This window comes from Antechinus flavipes, chromosome 2, assembly GCF_016432865.1.
Source record: "Antechinus flavipes isolate AdamAnt ecotype Samford, QLD, Australia chromosome 2, AdamAnt_v2, whole genome shotgun sequence".
In the NCBI taxonomy this organism is placed as follows: domain Eukaryota; kingdom Metazoa; phylum Chordata; class Mammalia; order Dasyuromorphia; family Dasyuridae; genus Antechinus; species Antechinus flavipes.
Genome location: NC_067399.1, coordinates 264197913 through 264223418, shown reverse-complemented (window position 1 = coordinate 264223418; position 25506 = coordinate 264197913). Strand labels below are relative to the sequence as shown.

The 25506-nt window shown below is 34.4% G+C and overlaps 1 protein-coding gene and 1 pseudogene across 1 annotated transcript in view; both read left to right on the top strand.

Moving 5' to 3' along the window:
• The window catches only part of RYR3 (ryanodine receptor 3), a 438620-nt gene that overhangs the window by 173507 nt on the left and 239607 nt on the right, over positions 1-25506 (top strand). The window contains exons 26-28 of the mRNA XM_051973649.1: positions 91-291; positions 5803-5905; positions 7039-7176. Of these exons, the coding sequence (XP_051829609.1) occupies positions 91-291; positions 5803-5905; positions 7039-7176 (442 nt within the window). The remainder of the gene's footprint in view (positions 1-90; positions 292-5802; positions 5906-7038; positions 7177-25506) is intronic.
• LOC127549188 (cyclin-G1-like) lies at positions 9181-9911 on the top strand (annotated as a pseudogene).

Here is a 25506-nt window from a genome sequence, read left to right as displayed (position 1 = left end):
AATATAATTTGGGAGTAGGTTATATAGATTTTAAAAGTTAAAAAAAAATGATCATTATTTTTTTTTCACTAGTATGTATTTTTTCCTCAGATGTGCGAGCTTCTCAACTATTTCTGTGACTGTGAACTTCAGCACCGAGTAGAAGCCATTGTTGCATTTGGTGACATTTATGTGTCTAAGCTACAGGCAAACCAGAAATTCCGCTACAATGAACTTATGCAGGCCCTGAACATGTCAGCAGCCCTGACTGCTAAGAAGACCAGGGAGTTCCGATCTCCTCCACAAGAGCAGGTAAGAAGTAATATGTAATAGGCTCTTTGCCCAAGGCTTGGAATATGAAAGGCAGTGGGAATGAGTTGACAGGTTTCTCGACTTAGTGTCAAGAAGACTTTGGCTCAGAAAACTTGAAAACTTATAAAATTCATTTTTTCTGGGAAATCATCTTTCTGTACCTCAGTTTCTGCATCTGTAAAAATAGGAATGATAAATATAAGGTTATAGTAAGGATCACATATTTTTAATGTGCCCTAGAGATGCTGAAATGCATTATTAATGTTAACTCTCAGTGTTCAATTTCTACTGAAGTGCAAGATCATAAAGAAGAATAGTGGCCTTCATGTAACACTTTTACTTTACCTCTCTTCTTCTTAACTACTTCCCATCAATTACTTTGTATATGTTTGTATGAATTCACATTATTTATATATTACTTTTATTTATATATTTTATGCCAAATAGATTTTTATATATATGCTTGTTTTCTTTTCCATTAGAATGGATTGGAATGTCCTCGCAAGTAAGCACTGCTTTATCTTTGAACTTGAATCTCCAGGGCTTTGCATAGGGCCTAGCACAGTGGCTACACTAAAAAGCTGTTGCATCATTAGCTGAGGAATAACTGGAAATAGACCTTGCTGGCATCAAGGAGAATCCACCAAAGAGAAGAAAATAGTTCTAGGAAAACTTCTACATGAGCTATAGGCTTCCTACAATTGCCATAACAAAATTGTCTTCCTAACATGTTTTAATTCTACAAGAAATACATTGATCTCTCCTCTTTTTCCTTTCTAATTGCTTCAGTTCTTTGGTATCCTTATTATGAGGTGTGTGCTTTATTCATTCTAAATCATATCTCCTCAGTGTCCAAAGAGCCTAAGACCCCAACTTATGTACTATATACACAATCGGTATATATAACCGTATATATACAGTAACCATAATCATCTTACATTTGGGATGTATATACTTTATGAAAAAAATGGAATTACTGAAAATGAGATCCATGTAGTATATTGTAATAAATATTCTATTTTTAAAAAATTAAGCTGCAGTACTCTGAGACTATCTGAGAATACGCATACATAAACATATATATGTATATATGAACATATATCTTATACATATGTGTGTGTGTGTATATATGTATGTATGTATGTATGTATGTATGTATAGATAAATAAAATTTCTGGAGCCTGAAAATTCCAGGCCCAACTCTAATATATGGAACCCTGGGAAAATTAGTTAATTTCTAAAGTATTTAGAAAATACTTTGTTACTTTTAAATTACAGAGAAGGGGACAACTTTCATAGGTAAAAGTTCTCTCTCCTAGGAGTTTTCTTTATTTTTGAAATCACAGGTCTAGTCCCTGCCTTTATAAAGGATAGTATATCGAATTCAAGCCCCTCATTATGGAATATAACAGTAAAGAAATTATTAGAAAGTAGGAACTATAAATAAATGATTAATAGAATTGCAATTCTCTATAAATGAAATATTTACCTTATACTTAAAAGTTATATTAATAAAACTTATTCTACCCACTTTACAAAAGTGTCTCTAGTAAAGTTAATTATTCAAAGAGTCATTTAATCTGAAGTTTTAAAGAACCAATAAGGACATCAAGATTAATGCCCATGTTTTACATCTAAAGACACTCAGCCCCATGCAATGAAGTTTCTTGCCCATGATACAAAAGTAAACAAAAAGTGGGAGAGGTGAGTTTCAACCCAGTTGTTTTGATTATTGCATAGAACACTACAGTCTTCCACCCAGAAAGCTAAGGGAGTGAACCTGGGTCAACTTTTGTCCCAAGGCCCTTAGTTATACAGGAGCTGAAGTAGGCCAACTAAACTTCAAGGTCAGCCTCAGGCTGAACGAGGAAAAGGAAAAGGGAACAAGCATGCTCTGAGTACTCTATTAAGTGTGTTTGGTAGTATTATCTCATTTGATCCTCATAACAACCCTGGGATATAGGTACTATTATCATCCCCATTTTATAGGAGCAAAAACTGAGGCAGATAATGGTTAAGAAACTTTCCCAGGATCATAAGGCTAGTAACTGTCTTACACAGAATTTAAACTTAGAAATTTCTAACTCTAGGTCTAGTACACTATCCATTTACAAGGATCTATCACAGAGATCCCTGGAGTTTTATAGCCATCAAGGAAAATAAAATAAGGCAAGTGAAACAACTGTGCTTTTCATTAACATACAATTTCAGACTTCATACTGTGATAGACATATCAAAATCTTTTTCTAGCAGGCCCTAATATATCATTCTGTTCATTCCCTCAAAGTATCATCCACATCCTTCCCCAAGACTATTGTGTTCCTCAGGATTGTAGATTTAGAGATGGGAGGGAACTTAGGGTCTCTAGGCCCTAGTCTAACCCTATTATTTTACATATGAAAAACTAAGGTCTAGAGAACTTAATTGATATGCTCAAGGTCATATATAAATATCATAGCTAGGATTTGAACATAATTCCTTCAACTCTAACTCTAACCACATTTTCCCTTTTCTATTCTGGGAAGAGCACAGAATGGTAAAAAAAAAAAACCACAACTAGAAATGTTTTCTATTGAAGACTCCTGAACCCTCTCTACTCCACAGAAATAAAAGATAAGACATAACAGATCATTGGGGAATGAACTATGAGGTTTATGGAAGATGGTGAAGTTTAGTTATGACAATATAGATCTTTGATTTCACAATTTTCTAACTCTTTGTTCAAGAATTCCTCCTCTTATTTTTCTACATCAGAATTCAGCACAGGCTCATTTTCACTAAATTCCCTTACCATTTGAGAGATTTACAAGTCATTTTTTCCTCCTATTCATTATAATTCTCTAGTAATTTCCTACATCATCATCTCTAAAATAACTTTTTCTTCTAGTCTGCTAAATTATTCTCTATTCTGTCATTTCAAAATCATCTTCATTTTCCATCTTGCTGAACTCCTTTGGACTTTTTTCATAGTTCCCAGATCCTCTTCATCCTCCAGGATCATTCCAATTCTAGAACTCACATTTTGTCAGTCCTCTGCCCCTCCTTCACTCTGATTAAAGGGCAGACAGCTTCTCCTAGGACCCTCACTTAAGAAAAGTGGCCCACTTGCTTCATTCCTCTGGATTTCTCCATCATATCCATGCTCCTTTCTACTCTCTTCCCTCCAGCCCCCAATTTCATCTTCTTTTTGCCTTGTCTATTAGATTGTAAGATCCTTGAAGAGAGGGTCTGGCTTTTGTTTTACTTTGTAACCAAGGTAATTATCAAAGGAGCACTTAATATATGCTTAGTTGGCTGACTGACATCTAAAAGCCATCCCCAATCCTATCATGTTGGAATAGAAGAACTATTGGACCCCTTAAATATGAAAAAGTACTGGTGCCCTAAACTAGATTTTCCCATAATGACTATGCAATCAGCATGATTATTCTCTTGTAATTGAATCTTACTATTAGAGAATGGTAGGAAGTAAATAAAAAGTAGCCCCTGAGAATTTTTAAATGGGAGAGGAATATTTTTAGAAGATAATATGTTTGAGGCTTAACAGGAGTTCATCACAGCCACTGACTTGAATTCTTCAGAATGCTTGACCCTTACTATATCAGGTGATCATAGGAGATAATTGGGCTAAGAATAACTTTTCTATTCATGAAACCAAACCTTTTAATCTCACTTTTAATAAAAAGTCCATAAAAAAGCTTTTGGCATAATCTGTTATGATAATTATTGTGATTTTGTATTAATAATATTCAAGCCACAACTTAACTTTACTTGTATTTCTTAGTGATGATGGCAATGAAAGCAACAATAATTAGATTTACATAGAACTTTAAGGTTTACAAAACATATTTTTTATAATAACTGCATTATGTGAATTGTACAGATATTATCCCTTTAAAGAGTGAAGAGACTCAGAAATTTTTGATCCTATGGTTAACAATTACCTTTAAACTGGCTTAATAATTAGCTACAAATACTTGTTTTAAAAAAAAAATTCACTTGAACATTCCTACCTTTGAGAGCATATGAAGCTTTGAGGTCTTATTCTAATATTATGCATGATATAGAAGGGCAGAAAGGGGTATACAAATATAGAAAATATAACAGAAAATAAGCTATGTTCAGTGTTCTCATGATATTTTCACAAATGCTTTTAGATGTCAGTCAGCCAACTAAGCATATATTAAGTGCTCTTTTGATAATTACCTTGGTTACAAAGTAAAACAAAAGCCAGTCCCTCTCTTCAAGGATCTTACAACCTAATAGTCATTTTAGAGTTATGAGACTATATTTATCAATTGGGTCTAATGTTAACTGTGTCCTGCTTTGGATGATAGTCAAACCCTAATTTAAACTTATGATAAAGTCACCTTATTAACACATGTATATATTTTCCTTAATTATTCAGTGATTGCTGAATCATCATTAATTACTATTATTGTTCACTGTTCACAAATCCACTGTTAAGGATTTTTATCCTTTCATTAATCTATAATGTACTTTATCCCTTATCTAATCTTCAAACTATAGATAAATTTGCCCTTTCATGAGCATATTTATTGTGGTGTGGTTAGAGAGATCACCAGACTTGAAATTGAAAGGTCTAAGATTTCCTGAGTCCCAGCTGTGCCAATTTACTAGCTTTGTAGCCTTCCTTAATGAAGTCATTAAACTTCATGGTCCTTAGTCTCATTTTCTATACGATGAGGATATATCAGAGAAACAAATCAAATGATGTGTTTGAAAGCACTCTGACTATAAATGACAGTATAAATGTAAACTGTTTTTATTTTATCATTTCTTCACCTAGTCATTTATATTCTTCAGCTCCTAAAATTACCTTTCTTTTTTTAGTCTACCAATCAGATCCTCTTCTGTTCCATCATTTGAAACTTACTTCCAATACCTTTGCTTCAAACATTCTGCCTTAATAAAGTGGAAAAGAAACTAATGTTCACTGGAGATTCTGCCCAATTCAGGGTTTCATCACTTTAAAAAGGACATGTGGCCTTTAGAACAGATTTAGATGAAAACAATGAAGAATGAGTTAGGAAAATTGGTTACATAATAATCTTACTTTTTTCAAAGCATTTTCCTTGCCAAAAAAAAAAAAAAAAAAACGGTTAAAGAGGTAATTCAAATAATAGCCTCATTTTTAAGTAGGGAAATATTCCCTGATTAATGGACTTGCCTACGTTTACTCAACTGATAAACTTTTCTATTCATGGGGAAATTGGCTCAGCCTACAATAGGATGAATATGATATGTTTATGTAAGATTCTTCTCAATGTTGTTAAATGACAAGATCATTTCTAGGAATCTGTCACAGAGCAAATACCCATTTGTATAGGGTTCTTTAGATGTGATCTTGCCTTGAAGTGACCAAGATAATTGCTGTGTATGCCTTCCAATTGCTTTAAATTTTAGCTGTTCTACTGCAGCAATGTGTATGTAATTTTTATTAATGATATTCAGGAATAAATAGCTAATTTAATTTTTTTCTTTTCAAAGATTAACATGCTGCTAAATTTTCAACTGGGAGAGAACTGTCCCTGTCCAGAAGAGATCCGAGAAGAATTATATGACTTCCATGATGATCTTCTTATTCACTGTGGTAAATTGCTAAGAAAATTTTCATACTTTGTAAAGTCCAGGCTAGCTCCCTGGAGGCCTCAGAATCAGCTAGAGTCAGGACAAGCAAAAAGTCCTTGGTCTTTGGGGGAGAAGTGAAGATGGACAAAACTGCCAGGAGTTTTGCCAAGGATCCTTCCTTGATTCTAGAGTCCAGAATCTCCACATATCTCCATACTTTTCACCTCCTTGTTCTGAGGCCAAGTGAAGTTCTCTTGCCTCTCTGCCTCCACCCCCTAATCCTTACCTACAATTCTCTTAACCCCAAGACTGAGCTAGCATCATCTGTGAGAAGAGAAATTCTAAACATATGCTAATAGAGTTATAGCCCATGGGTAATTAGCCTTAAGTGCTTGGCTGTCTAATTCAAGCACACCTTTTAAGAGTTTCAGACCTTTACAATACTTCCCCCAATAAATTTAATTTCTAATTTCTTTGTAAAGAATTTCAAGGAATCTTTAAATTATTTAAAATCATTTAAAACCTTTGTTAAAATTATGAGTCTTTGCCAGTTTTTTAATAGGGAGAAGACTTAGTAAATGCCCCTAGAAATTATCCTGGTTAGAATGTTTTTCCAGCTAAAGAGGCTTTACTGTTGTATGAATGGTCATGTGGTAACAACTATGCTAACTATTTATAAAGTTTAAATAAAAAAAAAAAAAACCCTAGGACAAGGCAAGTTGCTGACATCCATATCTTATGCCTTTTGACCTTATTGCTTTAAATGTTCTAATCCTGTGATCCTCAAATGGTTATAATATCCTTTAATTTACAAATCATCGTTGGCTCTTGTAGTTAGTTAATTTCTGTCCAATCAGTAGTATATTTTCACTGAATCTATATATTGATATGAACAGATATGAATCTGTTCTTTCAGTGGGGCACCAAGGTTTTTGACACGTGAGAACTCTGCTCCACTTGAATGTATTTTGTTTTTGTATGGAATATATGGACTGAAATTATTTGTGACCATTAAGTGTTTCTAAAGTCAAATATTGAATGATGGAGACAGAAAGTGCTTTTATATGTTTTTCTACTATATGGCAGTTTGTTACTGATAACCGTTAAATAAAAATTATAATAGGGACATTTTTGGTCAATTTTATTATTTGATAGGTATTCCATTGGAAGAAGAGGAAGAAGAAGAGGAGGACACTTCATGGACTGGCAAACTAAGGGCACTGATATATAAAATCAAAGGGCCACCAAAGCCAGAGAAGGAATTACCAACAGAGGAAGAAGAACTGTGCCCAAGTAAGTATCTGTCCAAGGTGCTGTTACCCAACCTTCAGGGTTTTGAAGAAAAAGCTAAAATACTTTGTAATAAAGGTTGGAAATAAATGTAAGCTGCTTAACCTCAGGGGAAAAAAAAACACTGGGTATTAGCTGAAACAGTTAATGGTGGAATTCTTGGCTTATATTTTGAGTTACGCTTTTCTTCCAAAATTACAAATTGCATTCAAATAGTCTTTGGAAACCCAAAAGCACTCATCTAGTCTTATTATTTTGTGGTCCATCTACTGTGATATATCTGGGGACACAGAGACAAATGGAAAGGTTGGGAAGAATACACGGGAACATAAAGGAAAGGAGAGAAAAAAATGGTGAAAATTATTTCACATAATTGAGATGTACAAGTAGGAGGGGATGCTAGTGCTATTTAAACCTCACTCTTATATGAACTTCTCAAAGAAAGGAAGAAAACACATACACACATAGTTAAATACAGAAATAAATTTCTTCAAGAGGAAAATAGGAGAAAAAAAGGCTGAAATAGAGGGATTATGAGAGAAAGTAAGATTAATGGAGGGTTGAGAAGCAAAATAATCTTTTAGATAATATAGGAAAAAAGAGAAGGAAAAGTATAGCAAACCCAACTATAAATGTGAATGGGATGAACTTTCCCATAAAATGAAAGGGGAAAGTATAATGGATTAGAAACTAGAATCCAACAATGCATTATTTTTTAAAATTTGAAATAAAAAAAGATAAACACAGTGTTGAAATGAAAGGATGGAATAGAATCTATTATGTTTCAGATGTAGTAAAAAAAAAAAAAGCCAGTGACAGCCAACATGATCTCAGTCTGTCACTCATCAAATATGCAATAGGCAACTACTATGTGCCAGGCTTTTTCTAAGTTCTAATGTTAAACAATGTAACAATAAAACATCAGTATTAAACATATGGTTCAAATGTTTAATCCAATATTTTTGTAGCCTGCTAACTCAATTTACCAAGATGTTGAAAAATGATACTTTTTCATAGTAGAATAAATGAAGCTCTCATATATATTTTCTCTAAGTCTTGAATGTAATTTGATGAAATTATCAAAACAAATTGTGGTTGGATTACAAATTCTAGGAGATGTGAGAGAAGGTTTGGAATTGTTTTATTTTTATTATCTGATTTTATTTGGGGTGAAATCCTTTCTCTTCTGAGAAATAGTTCAGGGTTAACCAATTGTGTGCCAGTAATTGTACTTGTATTTCATGCAACTTCTCATTAAATATATTATCATTTAGAACAATAAAAAACATACAAAAGAAATGAAGGACCTGAAGAATATTTTGGAAAAGTTCTTATGATAGCCCTCTAGAAAATATTCATTATTAAAAGAAAGACGTATACCTATTTCTTAGCTGTGCATTACACCTTCACAAAAATTGGTCATATATTAATACAGAAAAACCTAACAAAGAAGTAATAAAAGAAAAAATATTAATATATAATTTGTGGTAAATTTAATGCAATAAAAATTATACCCAATCAATTACCTTTGAATGAAAGATTTAAAATTAATTGAAAACTAAATAAAAATAAAATATAGAAACAAATAATTTCATTAACAATAATGAAAACAGGCTCTGCCACTTGGGACTGGCCTCATTTACAGGTCTCTAGAGCCACTGTCCCAGAAACCCTCTCCATCATCTACCCTCCAAACTCTTTTCCTTTTCTCCACATTGTTCCATATGGCCAGGACATTTGGACTAATTTTTCAGGAAAGGAGAGGATAGGCCCTAGGGTTGGGGTTTTGAGTGAAGGGAAGGGATTTGGGGGGATGAGTAAGAGAAGGGGGAAGGAGAGAGACTTGCTACCGAGGGAAGAGCTGCCATGAAAAGCTTAAGATGGTAGAGACACTAACTGATAACAACTAAAGCTCAGAAACTGCTGCAGTGACTAAATATTCTTTTAGAACATAAGTTCAGATGTTAGCCAGAGGTCTATGCCTTGAGATTAATTAAATCTGTTCATAATTATGGCCTCTGGATGACTACAAAATTAAAGGACTTTGAAATAAAAAAAACTTCTTAGCCTAAGTAAGTTCTGTGGTTTTGACACAGATTTTTCTATAGCTGTGAATTCACTAGACAGATTTCTATCCAAAGTGAAAGTACAGCCCAAACATCTTGGATGTGTGAGATTAAATTCTGTGAAAACAACAGAGGAAGAGAGAAATATTTCATTAACCACCGATTTGATCTGAATAAACCACTACAAATTCACAATTTCTGTCCTGATGAGAATGGAAAAGGTTGTATTAGAGAAGGTGTGTTGGAAAGTCAAAGATACTGCTGCCTTTCAGTGTCAACAGTTCTATTATTTATTCATTCATTCATGAAAACTTAGACCATTTAAAAGGAAAAAAGAATCTACAAGGAATGCTTAAAGCGTGTGACTATAATATGTTTTCTAAAGCAAAGCCTTCTGTATTGGCATTGTAATTACACTGGAGATTCAAGCACAGCAATTTGTAGAATTGACAGGATAGAATGTCTTTAGAAACATTCCAAGATAAATTGCATAGATATGACTTTCTGTCAGGACCTTGTAACAAAGTGCCTAATAGAGTACTCATCAAACAAGTTTCTAAACCAAATGTTCAGAAGTTGAAGTGAATTGTGTTTAGAAGCAATACACTTCAGTTGAAGCATAGTTATTACAAAATCGCTCATCTTCCAACAATCCCTGAAACTGGATCTTAATAGGATTATTATGATGAAATAATTAAACTATTTTGGAAGCTTATTTCACATCAGAACTGTAGAATCCAATATTAGAGTATATTTGAGCTGTGAATCCTGAAACATAGCAACTAGGTTAGCATTGATGTTTTCAGACTTGAGGGGAAAACAACAGGCTATAGTTAGAAATTGATTATGTGTGCTTTAATTGGAAACGTGTTCAGAACTCCGTTATGATATTCTTTGAAGCATGTTTGTAAAAACTAAAATGTGAAATCCTAATATACAGTAAGGATGGGAAATTATACTGTGAATTTACAGTTAATATGATCCAATTTAGTAGTATCTGGATTATTATACTGATTATAGGTAGGTTGATGGCAAGGTATGATTGATTTTAATTGATGCTTGAATTGTGCTGCAAGTTCACATCAAAACACACCAACTTCAGAAAAAAATGGTATGATGCATTTTTGTACATTAGAGTTACTAGTTTTTGAGGCAATGTAAACAAGCTTATTAAATCCTTACACAACTAGATAATCATTGTGTGATTTCTAAGCCAACCCTTTCTTTAACTGTTTTCCTTTAAGTTGGTTATACTTTTTTTTTTTAATAAATTTTTTTATTTAATAATTACATTATATTTACACTCATTTCTGTTCCGATTTTTTTTCCCCTCCCTCCCTCCACCCCCTCCCCTAGATGGCAAGCAGTCCTTTATATGTTGGATATGTTGCAGTATATCCTAGGTACAATATATGTTTGCAGAACCGAACAGTTCTCTTGTTGCGTAGGGAGAATTGGATTCAGAAGGTATAAATAATCCGGGAAGAGAAACAAAAATGCAGATAGTTTATATTCATTTCCCAGTGTTCTTTCTCTGGGTGTAGCTGCTTTTGTCCGTCATTTATCAATTGAAACTCAGGTCTCTTTGTCAAAGAAATCCACTTCCATCAAAATATGTCCTCATACAATATCGTTGTCGAAGTGTATAATGATCTCCTGGTTCTGCTCATTTCACTTAGCATCAGTTCATGTAGGTCTCTCCAAGCCTCTCTGTATTCATCCTGCTGGTCATTTCTTACAGAACAATAATATTCCATAACATTCATATACCACAATTTACCCAGCCATTCTCCAATTGATGGGCATCCATTCATTTTCCAGTTTCTAGCCACTACAAACAGGGCTGCTACAAACATTTTGGCACATACAGGTCCCTTTCCCTTCTTTAGTATTTCTTTGGGATATAAGCCCAATAGAAACACTGCTGGATCAAAGGATATGCACATTTTGATAATTTTTTGGGCATAATTCCAGATTGCTCTCCAGAATGGTTGGATTCGTACACAACTCCACCAACAATGCATTAGTGTCCCAGTTTTCCCGCATCCCCTCCAACATTCATCATTATTTTTTCCTGTCATCTTAGCCAATCTGACAGGTGTGTAGTGGTATCTCAGAGTTGTCTTAATTTGCATTTCTCTGATCAATAATGATTTGGAACACTCTTTCATATGAGTGGTAATAGTTTCAATCTCATCCTCTGAAAATTGTCTGTTCATATCCTTTGACCATTTATCAATTGGAGAATGGCTTGATTTCTTATAAATTTGAGTCAGTTCTCTATATATTTTGGAAATGAGGCCTTTATCAGAACCTTTAACTGTGAAAATGTTTTCCCAGTTTGTTGCTTCCCTTCTAATTTTGTTTGCATTAGTTTTATTTGTACAAAGGCTTTTTAATTTGATGTAATCGAAATTTTCTATTCTGTGATCAGTAATGGTCTCTAGTTCATCTTTGGTCACAAATTTCTTTCTCCTCCACAAGTCTGAGAGATAAACTATTCTATGTTCCTCTAATTTATTTATAGTCTTGTTCTTTATGCCTAGGTCATAGACCCATTTTGATCTTATCTTGGTATATGGTGTTAAGTGTGGGTCCATGCCTAATTTCTGCCATACTAATTTCCAATTATCCCAGCAGTTTTTATCAAATAATGAATTCTTTTCCCAGAAGTTAGGGGCTTTGGGTTTGTCAAACACTAGATTGCTATAGTTGACTATTCTGTCTTGTGAGCCTAGCCTTTTCCACTGATCCACTAATCTATTTCTTAGCCAATACCAAATGGTTTTGGTGACTGCTGCTTTATAATATAATTTTAGATCAGGTACAGCTAGGCCACCTTCATTTGATTTTTTTTTCATTAATTCCCTTGAGATTCTCGACTTTTTATTGTTCCATATGAATTTTGTTGTTATTTTTTCTAGATCAATAAAATATTTTCTTGGAAGTCTGATTGGTATAGCACTAAATAAATAGATTAGTTTAGGGAGTATTGTCATCTTTATTATGTTCGCTCGGCCGATCCAAGAGCACTTAATATTTTTCCAATTATTTAAGTCTGACTTTATTTGTGTGGAGACTTTTTTATAATTTTGCTCATATAATTCCTGACTTTCCTTTGGTAGATAGATTCCCAAATATTTTATGGTATCAACAGTTATTCTGAATGGAATTTCTCTTTGTATCTCTTGCTGTTGGGTTTTGTTGGTGATGTATAAAAATGCTGAGGATTTATGGGGATTTATTTTGTAGCCAGCTACTTTGCTAAAATTATGAATTATTTCCAATAGCTTTTTGGTAGAATCTCTGGGGTTCTCTAGGTATACCATCATATCATCTGCAAAGAGTGATAGTTTGGTTTCCTCATTGCCTACTCTAATTCCTTTTATATCTTTCTCGACTCTTATTGCCGAGGCTAGTGTTTCTAATACGATATTAAATAATAATGGTGATAGTGGGCAACCTTGCTTCACTCCAGATCTTACTGGGAAAGGTTCCAGTTTTTCCCCATTGCATATGATGCTTACTGATGGTTTTAAATATATGCTCCTGACTATTTTAAGGAAAAGTCCATTTATTCCTATGCTCTCAAGTGTTTTTATTAGGAATGGATGTTGGATTTTATCAAATGCTTTTTCTGCATCTATTGAGATGATCATGTGGTTTTTGTTTGTTTGGTTATTGATATAGTCAATTATGTTAATAGTTTTCCTAATATTGAACCAGCCCTGCATTCCTGGTATAAATCCTACTTGGTCATAGTGTATTATCCTGGTGACAATTTTCTGTAATCTTTTTGCTAATATTTTATTTAAGATTTTAGCATCAATATTCATTAGGGAGATTGGTCTATAATTTTCTTTCTCTGTTTTCAGCCTACCTGGTTTAGGTATCAGTACCATATCTGTGTCATAAAAGGAGTTTGGTAGGACTCCTTCAATCCCTATTTTTTCAAATAGTTTATATAACATTGGAGTTAATTGTTCTTTAAATGTTTGGTAGAATTCACATGTAAATCCATCTGGTCCTGGGGATTTTTTCTTAGGGAGTTGATTGATAGTTTGTTCTATTTCTTTTTCTGAGATGGGACTGTTTAGGATATTTACTTCTTCCTCTGTTAGTTTGGGCAAGCTGTATTTTTGGAGGTATTTTTCTATTTCATTTAAGTTGTCGAATTTATTGGCATAAAGTTGGGCAAAGTAACTCCTAATTATTGCTCTAATTTCCTCTTCGTTAGTGGTGAGTTCTCCCTTTTCATTTTTAAGACTAACAATTTGATTTTCCTCTTTCCTTTTTTTAATCAGATTTACTAAGGGTTTGTCTATTTTGTTGGTTTTTTCATAGAACCAACTCTTAGTTTTATTAATCAATTCAATAGTTTTTTTACTTTCAATTTTATTGATCTCACCTTTTACTTTTAGAATTTCAAGTTTAGTGTTTGACTGGGGGTTTTTAATTTGTTCCTTTTCTAGCATTTTTAATTGCAAACCCAATTCATTGACCTTCTCTTTCTCTATTTTATACAAATAGGCCTCTAGAGATATGAAATTTCCCCTTATTACCGCTTTGGCTGCATCCCATACATTTTGGTATGATGTCTCATTATTATCGTTTTCTTGGGTGAAGTTATTAATTATGTCTATGATTTGCTGTTTTACCCAATCATTCTTTAGTATGAGATTATTTAGTTTCCAATTATTTTTTGGTCTACTTCCCCCTGCTTTTTTGTTGAATGTAATTTTCATTGCATCGTGGTCTGAAAAGGATGCATTTACTATTTCTGCCTTACTACATTTGAGTTTGAGGTTTTTATGTCCTAATATATGGTCAATTTTTGTATAGGTTCCATGAACTGCTGAAAAGAAAGTGTATTCATTTCTGTCTCCATTACATTTTCTCCAGAGATCTATCATATCTAGCTTTTCTAGTATTCTGTTTACCTCTTTGACTTCTTTCTTATTTATTTTCTGGTTTGATTTATCTAATTCTGAGAGTGCAAGGTTAAGATCTCCCACTATTATAGTTTTACTGTCTATTTCTTCTTGCAGCTCTCTTAGTTTCTCTTTTAAGAATTTAGATGCTACCCCACTTGGTGCATATATGTTTAATATAGATAGTGCTTCATTATCCATGCTACCCTTTAGCAAGATATAGTGTCCTTCCTTATCTCTTTTAATTAGGTCAATTTTTGCTTTAGCTTGATCTGAGATCAGGATGGCTACCCCTGCTTTTTTGACTTCACCTGAAGCATAGTAGATTTTGCTCCAACCTTTTACCTTTAACCTGCATGTATCTCCCCGCTTCAGGTGTGTTTCCTGTAAACAACATATTGTAGGATTCTGGCTTTTAATCCATTCTGCTAACCGCTTCCTCTTTATGGGGGAGTTTACCCCATTCACGTTTATGGTTAGAATGACCAATTCTGTATTACTTGCCATCTTGTTAACCCCGGTTTATGCTTTCCTCCCTTCTTTCCCCTTTCCCCCCTTCCAAGTATTAAGCTTGTGAGCACCCCTTGCTTCTCACAGCCCTCCCTTTTTAGTGTCCCTCCCCCCGCCTTAGAGTTCCTCCCCCTATCTTACCCCTTTCCCTCCCAGTTCCCGTATTCCCTTCCGCTTAGCTTATTCCTTCCCTTTCCACTTTTCCCTTCTCACTTTTCAATGAGATGGGAGAAGTTTCACCATAGATTGAATATGTCTTAAGATTTTTCACTTAAAGCCAATTCTGAAGGCAGTAAGATACCCACTATATTCATCCCCCTCCATTCTTTCTCTCAGATATAATAGGTTTCCTATGCCTCTTCATGAGATGTACTACCCCCACTTTACCCTTTTTCTGGTATAATGTCCTTTCCACAACAATTTCTAGAACAAGGTATACATGTATTCTTTATACATCTATATAGTCAAAATATAGTTCCCAAGATTAATCTTTACCTTTTTAGATTTCTCTTGAGTTCTATATTTGTAGATCAAACTTTTTGTTAAGTTCTGGTTTTTTCATCAGAAATAGATGAAATTCGCTTACTTCGTTGAATGTCCATCTTCTTCCCTGGAAAAAGATGCTCATTCTCGCTGGGTAAGTTATTTTTGGTTGCATACCAAGTTCCTTAGCCTTTCGGAATATCATATTCCAGGCCCTTCGATCTTTTAATGTGGATGCTGCCAGATCCTGGGTGATCCTTATTGTGGCTCCTTGATACTTGAATTGGATTTTTCTAGCCGCTTGCAATATTTTTTCTTTCATCTGAGGGTTCTGGCATTTGGCCACTATATTCCTTGGTGTTTTGATTTTAGGATCCCTTTCAGTGGGTGATCGATGAATCCTTTCAATGTTTATTTTTTCCTCTGTTCCTATGACTTCTGGGCAGTTCTCTTTGATAATTTCCTGGAAGACAGTGTCCAGGCTCTTTTTTTCATCATGTTTTTCTGGGAGTCCAATGATTCTCAGATTGTCTCTCCTGGATCTGTTTTCCAGGTCTGTTGTCTTCCCAGAAGGTATTTCACATTTTTCTCCATTGTTTGATTTTTTTGGATTTGCTTGACTGATTCTTCTTGTCTCCTCGAGTCATTCAATTCCACTTGTTCAATTCTGATTTTCAGTGAAGTATTCTCTTCACTCACTTTTTTAAAATCTTTTTCTAATTGTCCAATTGAGTTCTTTTGTTCTGTGGAATTTTTTTCCATTTCGCCAATTTTGTTTTTTAGAGAGCTGTTTTCTGTTTCCAGTTCACTAATCCTATTTTTCAAGGATTTTACTTCTTTATCCACTCTCTCTTTAACTTTCTCCAGGCTCTTTTGCCAAGCCTCCCTCTCCTTTTCCCAAGCCTCCCTCTCCTTTTGCCAAGCCTCACTCTGCTTTCCCCATTTTTCTTCTAGCTCCCTTGTGAGAGCCTTTTTAATCACTTCTATGAGGTTCATCTGTGCTGAGGAACAGACGATCTCCTCCTTTGGGGATTCACCTGGGGACTGCCTGTTTTTAGTCTCCTCAGGATTTAGAGTCTGCTCTCTATCTGTGTAGAAGCTGTCAAGGGTTAAAGTCCTCTTCAGCTTCTTGCTCATTCTGTCTATTAATCAGAGACAAACTACCAAAGAAAAACAGAAAAAACTGGAGTCTTTCTTTGGGGGGGGGGCTGGGTGTGTTATCGAGCTTCCTCTACAGACTGCAGGGGGCAGCAGTGAGGCACTAGCAGGACTGTGCTGCGCCTGCGCTCTGAGATCCCAAAGCGTGCTGAGTCACTGAGGGGAGGGAAGGGGGGGGGGGCCAGGTCCTGAGAGACTCCAGCTGTTTGCGGTTGTGTTCTTCAGCCCCGGTGTTTTTAGCTTCTCTGCTGGGCTGTTAACTTGCTGCAGGTTCCAAACCTGTAGCGAAGCTCTCCCCGCAGAGACGGCTACGATCACTCCCCACCCCCTCTCAGCTCTGCTCCCGTGCTCTCACTGCCGTTGCCCGCCGCCTGCGCCCGATCTAAAACCGCCCCAGCCCTCCAGTAAAGACAGACCTTTCTTGGCGGATCTCAAGGATGGCTTCTCTTGGTAACTATTTGTGGGTTTTTTTCAGTCAAGCATTGATTCAGAGGCTTGTAATGAAGTGGATAGTGAGAGAAAGCGCGGAGCTTATGCAACTGTGAGCCTCCTCTCCGCCATCTTAACCGGAAGTCCAAGTTGGTTATACTTTTGCCAGTTTTTCTGCTCCTGTCCTTAATCTGAACCAAAAAACACCTACCATATTGAGATACACAGCAAGAGATTAAATTAATCCTTTTGCATCTACAATGTCTTTCAGAGCTCTGGTAGCAGAGTTCTATTTTTATGTTCTTGTGATGAGCTAAGACTTATCTAGAGCAGACATCTGCCACATATAGTATTATGTAGGAAGAAAAATAGGTGATTAGATAGTGAACATAATATAGATACCCTAGATCTATACTAATTCCTAGGCTTGTTGCTATTCTATGTCCTGTGATCCTAAATTTAAATTGGGAATCTCAGCTTTTTCTTTACTTCATGGGAATCTTTAAGCAAAATAATAAAATGTATGTTTGGGAGTTCTTCCAATTCCCTCTCATAACTTTTTTCCCTTCCTCTTCCTTTCTGACATCATTCCAAGGACCCAGTACCCTTATTCTGCCTCTTTGTTTCTCTTTTAGTGGAACTGTCATCTGACCTTCTTACTACAATCAAACCTGCTCCATTCTTTTTAGTCTTCACTTAGCTGTGATGGGAAGTAATCTCATGAATTAACTTGCACCCCAAGATATTAAGGACTGATAGTAGTTTAGTTATCTGAAATATTAACATTTTAACTAGAAACTCCTAGAGAGAGATGCTGTTACCTGAAAGAATGTGAAAGAATGATCCTAATCATGGGTTTTCAGGGATTATGATTGGTGGCTAGAGGAGTTATTTATCAATTTGTAGGTCTTTGTTAGCTGCTCATAAATCAGATATCTCTCAGGGATCAAAACTTCCCATGCAAATTATTTAGGCTTATTAGAAAAGTGATAGCCTATCCTACTTTAAAATTCCTTCATATAGGAAAAAAGTTTTTGTATTTGTTAATCCTGCAAGGAGTGAACCAGTGAATGAATTAATATTTTATTAATCATTTACACACATACTCTCTGTCTCTGTCTCTCTCTCTCTCTCTTTCTCTTTCCTTCTCTCCTTTTCTGTCTCTCCTTCTGTCCCTCTCTCCCAAGATAATTCCAATAGACTTGGGGAGGAAAATACTGAAATACCAAAAATGTCATCTACATCCAGAGAGAAAACTATGGAGACTGCAGATTGAAGCATATTATTTTCACCTTTTTTGTTCACTTTTTCTTTCTCATGATTTTTTCTCTTTTATTCTGATTTTCCTTTCACAACCTAAAAAATATGGAAAATTTTTTAAATGATTGTACATGTATAACCTATATCAGATTGTTTATTATCTTGGAAAGGGGAAGAGAAGGAAGAAAGGAAGAAAAATGTGTAACTCAAAAATCTTACACAAATGAATGTTTAAAATTATCTTTACATGTAATTGGAAAAATAAAATACTAATGAGGGAAAAAATGATGGCCAGGGAAACATTTTTTAGCCTGAGAAATCATCAAGTAATAATGGAAATTGACACACAAACTGACACACCATTTTTTAAAAAATGATGGTAATGTTGATTTGAATACAGTTATCAAAACAAGAGAAATAAATGAGGAGATGATTTGAGCAAGACAGAAAGGCAGAAAATGTCTAAAATGAAAGAGCTGCATCCCAGGGAGTTCAGAGCTTTGTGACTTTAAGATGGTTTTTTGGAGACCTGATTTAACACAATAGCTACAATGAACTTCATAGTGGGAAAGGATTTATGATATCATCTTCAGTGTGGACCTAAGAATTTCCTCTGTAGTAATCCCAACAGGTGGTTGTCTAGCCTCTGCCTTTAAAATCTCCAAGGACATTACCACCCTAAATAGCCCATTTCTCTTTTTTTTTTTTAATAACTTTTTATTGATAGAACACATGCCAGGGTAATTTTTTACAGCATTATCCCTTGCATTCACTTCTGTTCCGATTTTTCCCCTCTCTCCCTCCACCCCTTCCCCCAGATGGCAAGCAGTCCTTTACATGTTGAATGGGTTACAGTATATCCTAGATACAATATATGTGTGCAGAACTAAACAGTTTTCTTGTTGCACAGGGAGAATTGAATTCAGAAGATATAAATAACCCGGGAAGAAAAACAAAAATGCAAGCAGTTTATATTCATTTCCCAGTGTTCTTTCTCTGGGTGTAGCTGCTTCTGTACATCTTTGATCAATTAAAGCTCTCTTTATCGAAGAGATCCACTTCCATCAGAATACATCCTCAAACAGTATCGTTGTTGAGGTATATAATGATCTCCTGGTTCTGCTCATTTCACTTAGCATTAGTTCATGTAAGTCTCGCCAGTCCTCTCTGTATTCATCCTGCTGGTCATTCCTTACAGAACAATAATATTCCATAACATTCATATACCACAATTTATTCAACCATTCTCCAATTGATGGACATCCTTTCGTTTTCCAGCTTCTAGCCACTACAAACAGGGCTGCCACATACATTTTGGCACATAAAGGTCCCTTTCCTTTCTTTAGTATCTCTTTGGGGTATAAGCCCAGTAGAAACACTGCTGGACGAAAGGGTATGCACAGTTTGATAACTTTTTGAGCATAGTTCCAAATTGCTCTCCAGAATGGCTGGATGTGTTCACAATTCCACCAACAATGTATCAGTGTCCCTGTTTTACCACATCCCCTCCAACATTCCCCATTATCTTTCCCTGTCATTCTAGTCAATCTGACAGGTATGTAGTGGTATCTCAGAGTTGTCTTAATTTGCATTTCTCTGATTAATAATGATTTGGAGCATATTTTCATATGTCTATAAATAGTTTCAATTTCTTCGTCTGAGAATTGTCTGTTCATATCCTTTGACCATTTATCAATTGGAGAATGGTTTGATTTCTTATAGATTAGAGTCAATTCTCTATATATTTTGGAAATGAGGCCTTTATCAGAACCTTTGATTGTAAAAATGTTTTCCCAGTTTATTGTTTCCCTTCTAATCTTGTCTGCATTTGTTTTGTTTGTACAAACACTTTTCAATTTGATATAATCAAAATTTTCTATGTTGTGGTCAATAGTGATCTCTAGTTCTTCTTTGGTCATAAATTCCTCCCTCTTCCACAGGTCTGTGAGGTAAACTATCCTATGTTCTTCCAATTTATTTATAATCTCATTCTTTATGCCTAGGTCATGAATCCATTTTGACCTTATCTTGGTGTACGGTGTTAAGTGTGGGTCAATGCCTAGTTTCTGCCATACTGATTTCCAATTTTCCCAGCAATTTTTGTCAAATAATGCATTCTTATTCCAGAAACTGGTGTCTTTGGGTTTGTCAAACACTATATTATTAAAGTTATTGGCTGTTTTGTCCTTTGAACCTAACCTATTCCATTGATCAACTAGTCTATTTCTTAGCCAATACCAGATGGTTTTAGTAACTGCTGCTTTATAATATAATTTTAGATCTGGTACAGCTAGGCCACCTTCATTTGATTTTTTTTTTCATTAATTCCCCTGAAATTCTTGACCTTTTGTTTTTCCATGTGAACTTTGTTGTTATTTTTTCTAATTCATTAAAGTAGTTTTGTGGGAGTCTGATTGGTATAGCGCTAAATAAATAGATTAATTTAGGTAGTATTGTCATCTTTATTATATTTGCTCACCCAATCTAAGAGCATTTAATATTTTTCCAGTTGGTTAGATCAGACTTAATTTGTGTGGAAAGTGTTTTGTAGTTTTGCTCATAAAGTTTCTGATTTTCCCTTGGCAGATAGATTCCTAAATATTTTATACAATCAGTAGTTACTTTAAATGGAATTTCTTTTTGTAACTCTAACTGTTGGGTTTTGTTAGTGATATATAAGAATGCTGATGACTTATATGGGTTTATTTTATATCCTGCAACTTTGCTGAAGGTGTAGATTGTTTCTAATAACTTTTTGGTAGAATCTCTTGGGTTCTCTAAATATACCATCATATCATCAGCAAAGAGTGATAATTTGGTTTCCTCATTGCCTATTCTTATTCCTTTAATCTCTTTCTCAACTCTTATTGCCAAAGCTAGCATTTCTAATACAATATTAAATAGTAATGGTGATAGTGGGCAACCTTGTTTTACTCCTGATCTTATTGGGAATGGTTGCAGTTTGTCCCCATTACATATGATGCTTACTGCTGGTTTTAAATAGATGCTACTGATTATTTTAAGGAAAAGTCCATTTATTCCTATACTCTCAAGAGTTTTTAATAGGAATGGATGTTGGATTTTATCAAATGCTTTTTCTGCATCTATTGAGATGATCATATGGTTTTTGTTTATTTGATTATTAATATGGCCAATTATATTGATAGTTTTCCTAATATTGAACCAGCCCTGCATTCCTGGTATAAATCCTACTTGATCATGATGTATTATCCTGGGGATGATTTTCTGTAGTATTTTTGCTAATATCTTATTTAAGATTTTAGCATCAATATTCATTAGGGAGATTGGTCTATAATTTTCTTTCTCTGTTTTCAACCTACCTGGTTTAGGTATCAGTACCATGTCTGTGTCATAAAAGGAATTTGGTAGGACTCCTTCATTCCCTATTTTTTCAAATAATTTATAAAGCATTGGGGCTAATTGTTCTTTTAATGTTTGGTAGAATTACCAAATCCATCTGGTCCTGGGAATTTTTTTTTAGGGAGTTGATTAATAGCTTGTTCTATTTCTTTTTCTGAAAGCCCATTTCTCTTTTGCACAACTTTAGGAAATTATTCCTTGTTCATCTGTAGTTTGTCTCTCTACAACTTAAATTCATGGTTCTTACTTGTGAAGTTTTTTTGCTGAAATAGTCCTTAAAACACAAGTATTTATTATAGAGGGTCAGATTAAATTATTCAAAAATATGTCCCTAAAAATGCATCCATCCCTTAAAATATAGTGAATTAAAGTTTATTTGAATGAATGTGATTAAATCTTTGCAATAGAATACAACAGATTTGTTTTCTTATTCCAACTGGCACTTCACTATTATAAGGATATCCTTTTACTCTTCTCTAACTGATTTTTAGTAGTACTTCCAACAACATATTTTCTATAATTTCTTTTCTTTCTTCAAGTCTCATCCATCATTTCACTTCCCTTAGGAGAAGACTTTACTTCAGACTTTAAAGACAATAAAGGTCCTTTATCATTATAGGTCCTTTTTCCTTTCTCCGCTCTCAAAATAACCTGATTCTCTATTTTTTCTTTACTTATTCTAATCTCTAATAAAGATGTAGCATTTCTCCCTATTTAGACCAACTCTTGGAAATCATTTTCTCCCTTTATTCCTCATCCTTATTCACCTTTTAATTGTGTCTCTATCTATAGAGTTCTATAGGTTCCTTCAATGATATATAAAAACTTATCCATGTATCCTCTGTTCTTAAAAAAAAAAAAAAACTCACTTAAATTACAGAGATAGAAAAAATAACAAAGTTCATCTGGAAGAATAAAAGATCAAAAATTTCTAGGAAATTAATGAGAAAATGCAAATAAAGATGTCTTAAATGTACTAGATCCAAAACTATATTATAAAACAGTGGTTATAAAAACCTTTTGATACTGGTTAAGAAATAGAGTAGTTGATCAGTGGAATAGGTTAGGTTCACAAGACACAATAGTCTATAATAATTAATTAATAGTAATCTAGTGTTTGATATACCCATTATTCTAATGATAAAAAATCATTATTTGACAAAAATTGCTGGGAAATTGAAAAATAGTATGACATCGACCAACACCTAAAATCCTAAACCAAGAAAAAGTTGAAATGCATTCATGATTTAGACATAAAAGGTGATGAATTTATGGCCAAAGAAGAACTAGAGAATATTATGAAATACAAAATGGATAATTTTGGCAATATTAAATTAAAAAGGTTTTGTACAAACAAAACTAATGCAGCCAAGATTAGAAGGGAAGCAGAAAACTGGAGAAAAAATTTTACATTCAAGGGTTCTAATAAAGGCCTCATTTCTAAAACATATCAATAATTGCCTCAAATTTATAAGACTACTAGACATTCTCCAATTAATAAATGGTTAAAGGATATGAACAAACAACTTTCAGACAAATAAAATCATTTATATTTATAGAAAAAAATGCTCTATTGATCAGAGAAATGCAAATTAAGGCAACTCTGAAGTACCACTACACATCTATCAGATTGGCTAAGATGACAGGAAAAGATAATGATAAATGTTGGAGGGGATGTGGGAAAACTGGGCACTAATACATTGTTGGTGGAGTTGTGAACTGATCCAAACATTTTGGAAAGCAATTTGAAACTATGCCCAAAGGACTATCAAACTGTGCATACCCTTTGATCCAGCAGTGTTTCTCCTGAGTCTGTATCCCAAAGAAATCAGAAAAAGGAGAAAAGGAACCACACATGCAAAAATGTTTATGGCAGCCCTTTTTGTAGCGGCAAGAAACTGGAAACTGAGTGGATGCCCATCAGTTGGGGAATGGCTAAATAAGTCATGGTATATGAATGCTATGGAATGTTATTGTTCTGTAAGAAAAGACTAACAGGATGATTTCAGAAAGGAGAGGTTTACATGAACTGATGCTAAGTGAAGTGAGTAGAAGCAAGAGAACATTATAAACAGCAACAACAAGATTACATGGTGATCAATTCTAATGGATGTAGCTCTTTTCAACAGTGACATGACTCAGGCCAGCTCCAATGATCTTGTGAGGGAAAAAGCCATCTGCAACTCAGAGAGAGGAGTGTAGGAACTCAGTGTGGATCACAACATAGCATTTTCACCTTTTTGTTTGCTTGCTTTTTTCTTATTTTTCCCTTTTGATTTGATTTTTTTTTTATACAACATGATAAATATGGAAATATGTATAGAAGAATTGCAACATGAATTACTTGCTGTCTGGGGAAGAAGAGTGGGAGAAGGGAGGGACGAAAATTTGGAATACAAGGTTTTTCAAGGATGAATGCTGGAAACTATCTTTGCATATGTTTTGAAAATAAAAAGGTATTATTTAGGAAAAAGCTTGGGGCAGCTAGATGATACAGTGGGTAGAACACTGGCCCTGAAGTCAGGAGGACCTGAGTTCAAATCCGGCCTCAGACATTTAACATTTCCTAGCTGTGTGATCCTGGGCAAGTCACTTAACCCCAAGTGCCTCATCAAGAGAAAAAAAAAACCCTCACTTAGCTTACCATCTCTTCAGTCTATCAGTCTATAGTCCTCTTCACAGGCGCATTCCTAGAAAAATTTTTCTATGCTCAGTATGTCTTCTTCCTTTCATTGTACTCTTTGATCCCTTGCAGTATGGCTCCTAATCTCATCACTTAATTGAAACTTCCTGCTACAAAGTTACCAGCAACATCTTAATTGTTCAATTTTAATGGCTTTTTTCTTATTTCTTATCTTTCTTGATGTCTCTGCATCATTGACAGTTTTAACCAGCTTTTCTTCCTAGATAAGTCTCTTCTTTCTGGGATTTCTTTTTTTTTTCCCTTGGTTCTCCTCCTACCTTTCTAACTTTTCTTTTCAATTATCATCTGTACCATTCCCCCAAATTATGGACATACCCCAAGACTCCATCTTGGACCCTCTTCTCTAATCTTTCTATACTCTTTCTTCATGACCTTCTTAGCTCCCATTAGTTTATTTGTCATCTCTACATAGGTAACTCCCAGATGGATGGATATATATAGATAGATAGATAGATAGATAGATAGATATTTATAAATAGATACTTGCTGAGATTAAAAAGAAAAATTCATATCATCAGTATATATATTTTGTCTATCTCTCTCTATATATATATATATGCATGTACACATGTTTATATATATGTATGTTTATGTACATACACATGTGTGTATGTATAAAATAAACAGTATATAGAAGCAAAGTAAAGCCAAAATTGAAAAAGTAGAGGATTTTGAACTATATTGAATTTAGAAAATTGCAAAGATTTTAAATTTATCTTCTCACCCTTTCTCCCTCCCTACCTTGAAACTTTTCATGAAAGCAGAAGCCCAACCTTTTAATACTGTCTTAAAAGACAATATGGCAGCAAGATATGGAATACAACTGTCTCTGAAGTGATTATCACAGAGTTCAAAGGAAAAGAACAGAGTGGATATGAGTAGGATACAACATATGACTAAAGAGGTCATCTAAAGAACAGAATGTTAAAATGTTATCATTTGTATGATAGGAAGAAAAGATGATCTGTCAGATGGCAAAAATGTAATACCCTTGCAAAGTCAGACACAAAGAAGCCCTCCACAGTATGAGACTGCATTGATCAGTTGTGATCTGTACCATTATAGGTACTCTGTGCACATATTTCCAATTGTCTATTGAGGATTTCATACTAAATCTTTCACAGTTATCTAAAATTTAACATGTCTAAAATAGAAACTATAATCTTTCTTATAAAACTCATCCTTCTTTTGAACTTTCCTTTTTTTTTGAAGGCTCAACAATCTTTCCATGCTTACAGTTTGTAATTGTGGAGTCATCTTTGACCCCTCCCTTTTCTCTCACTCCTCATATACATAGACATGTCATCGCTAGCTTCACATCTCCCACATCTGACCCTTTCTCTCACATGGCTACCATCCTGGTTAAAATAGAACCTCATCATCTCTCATATGGATTATTCCAATAGCTTCT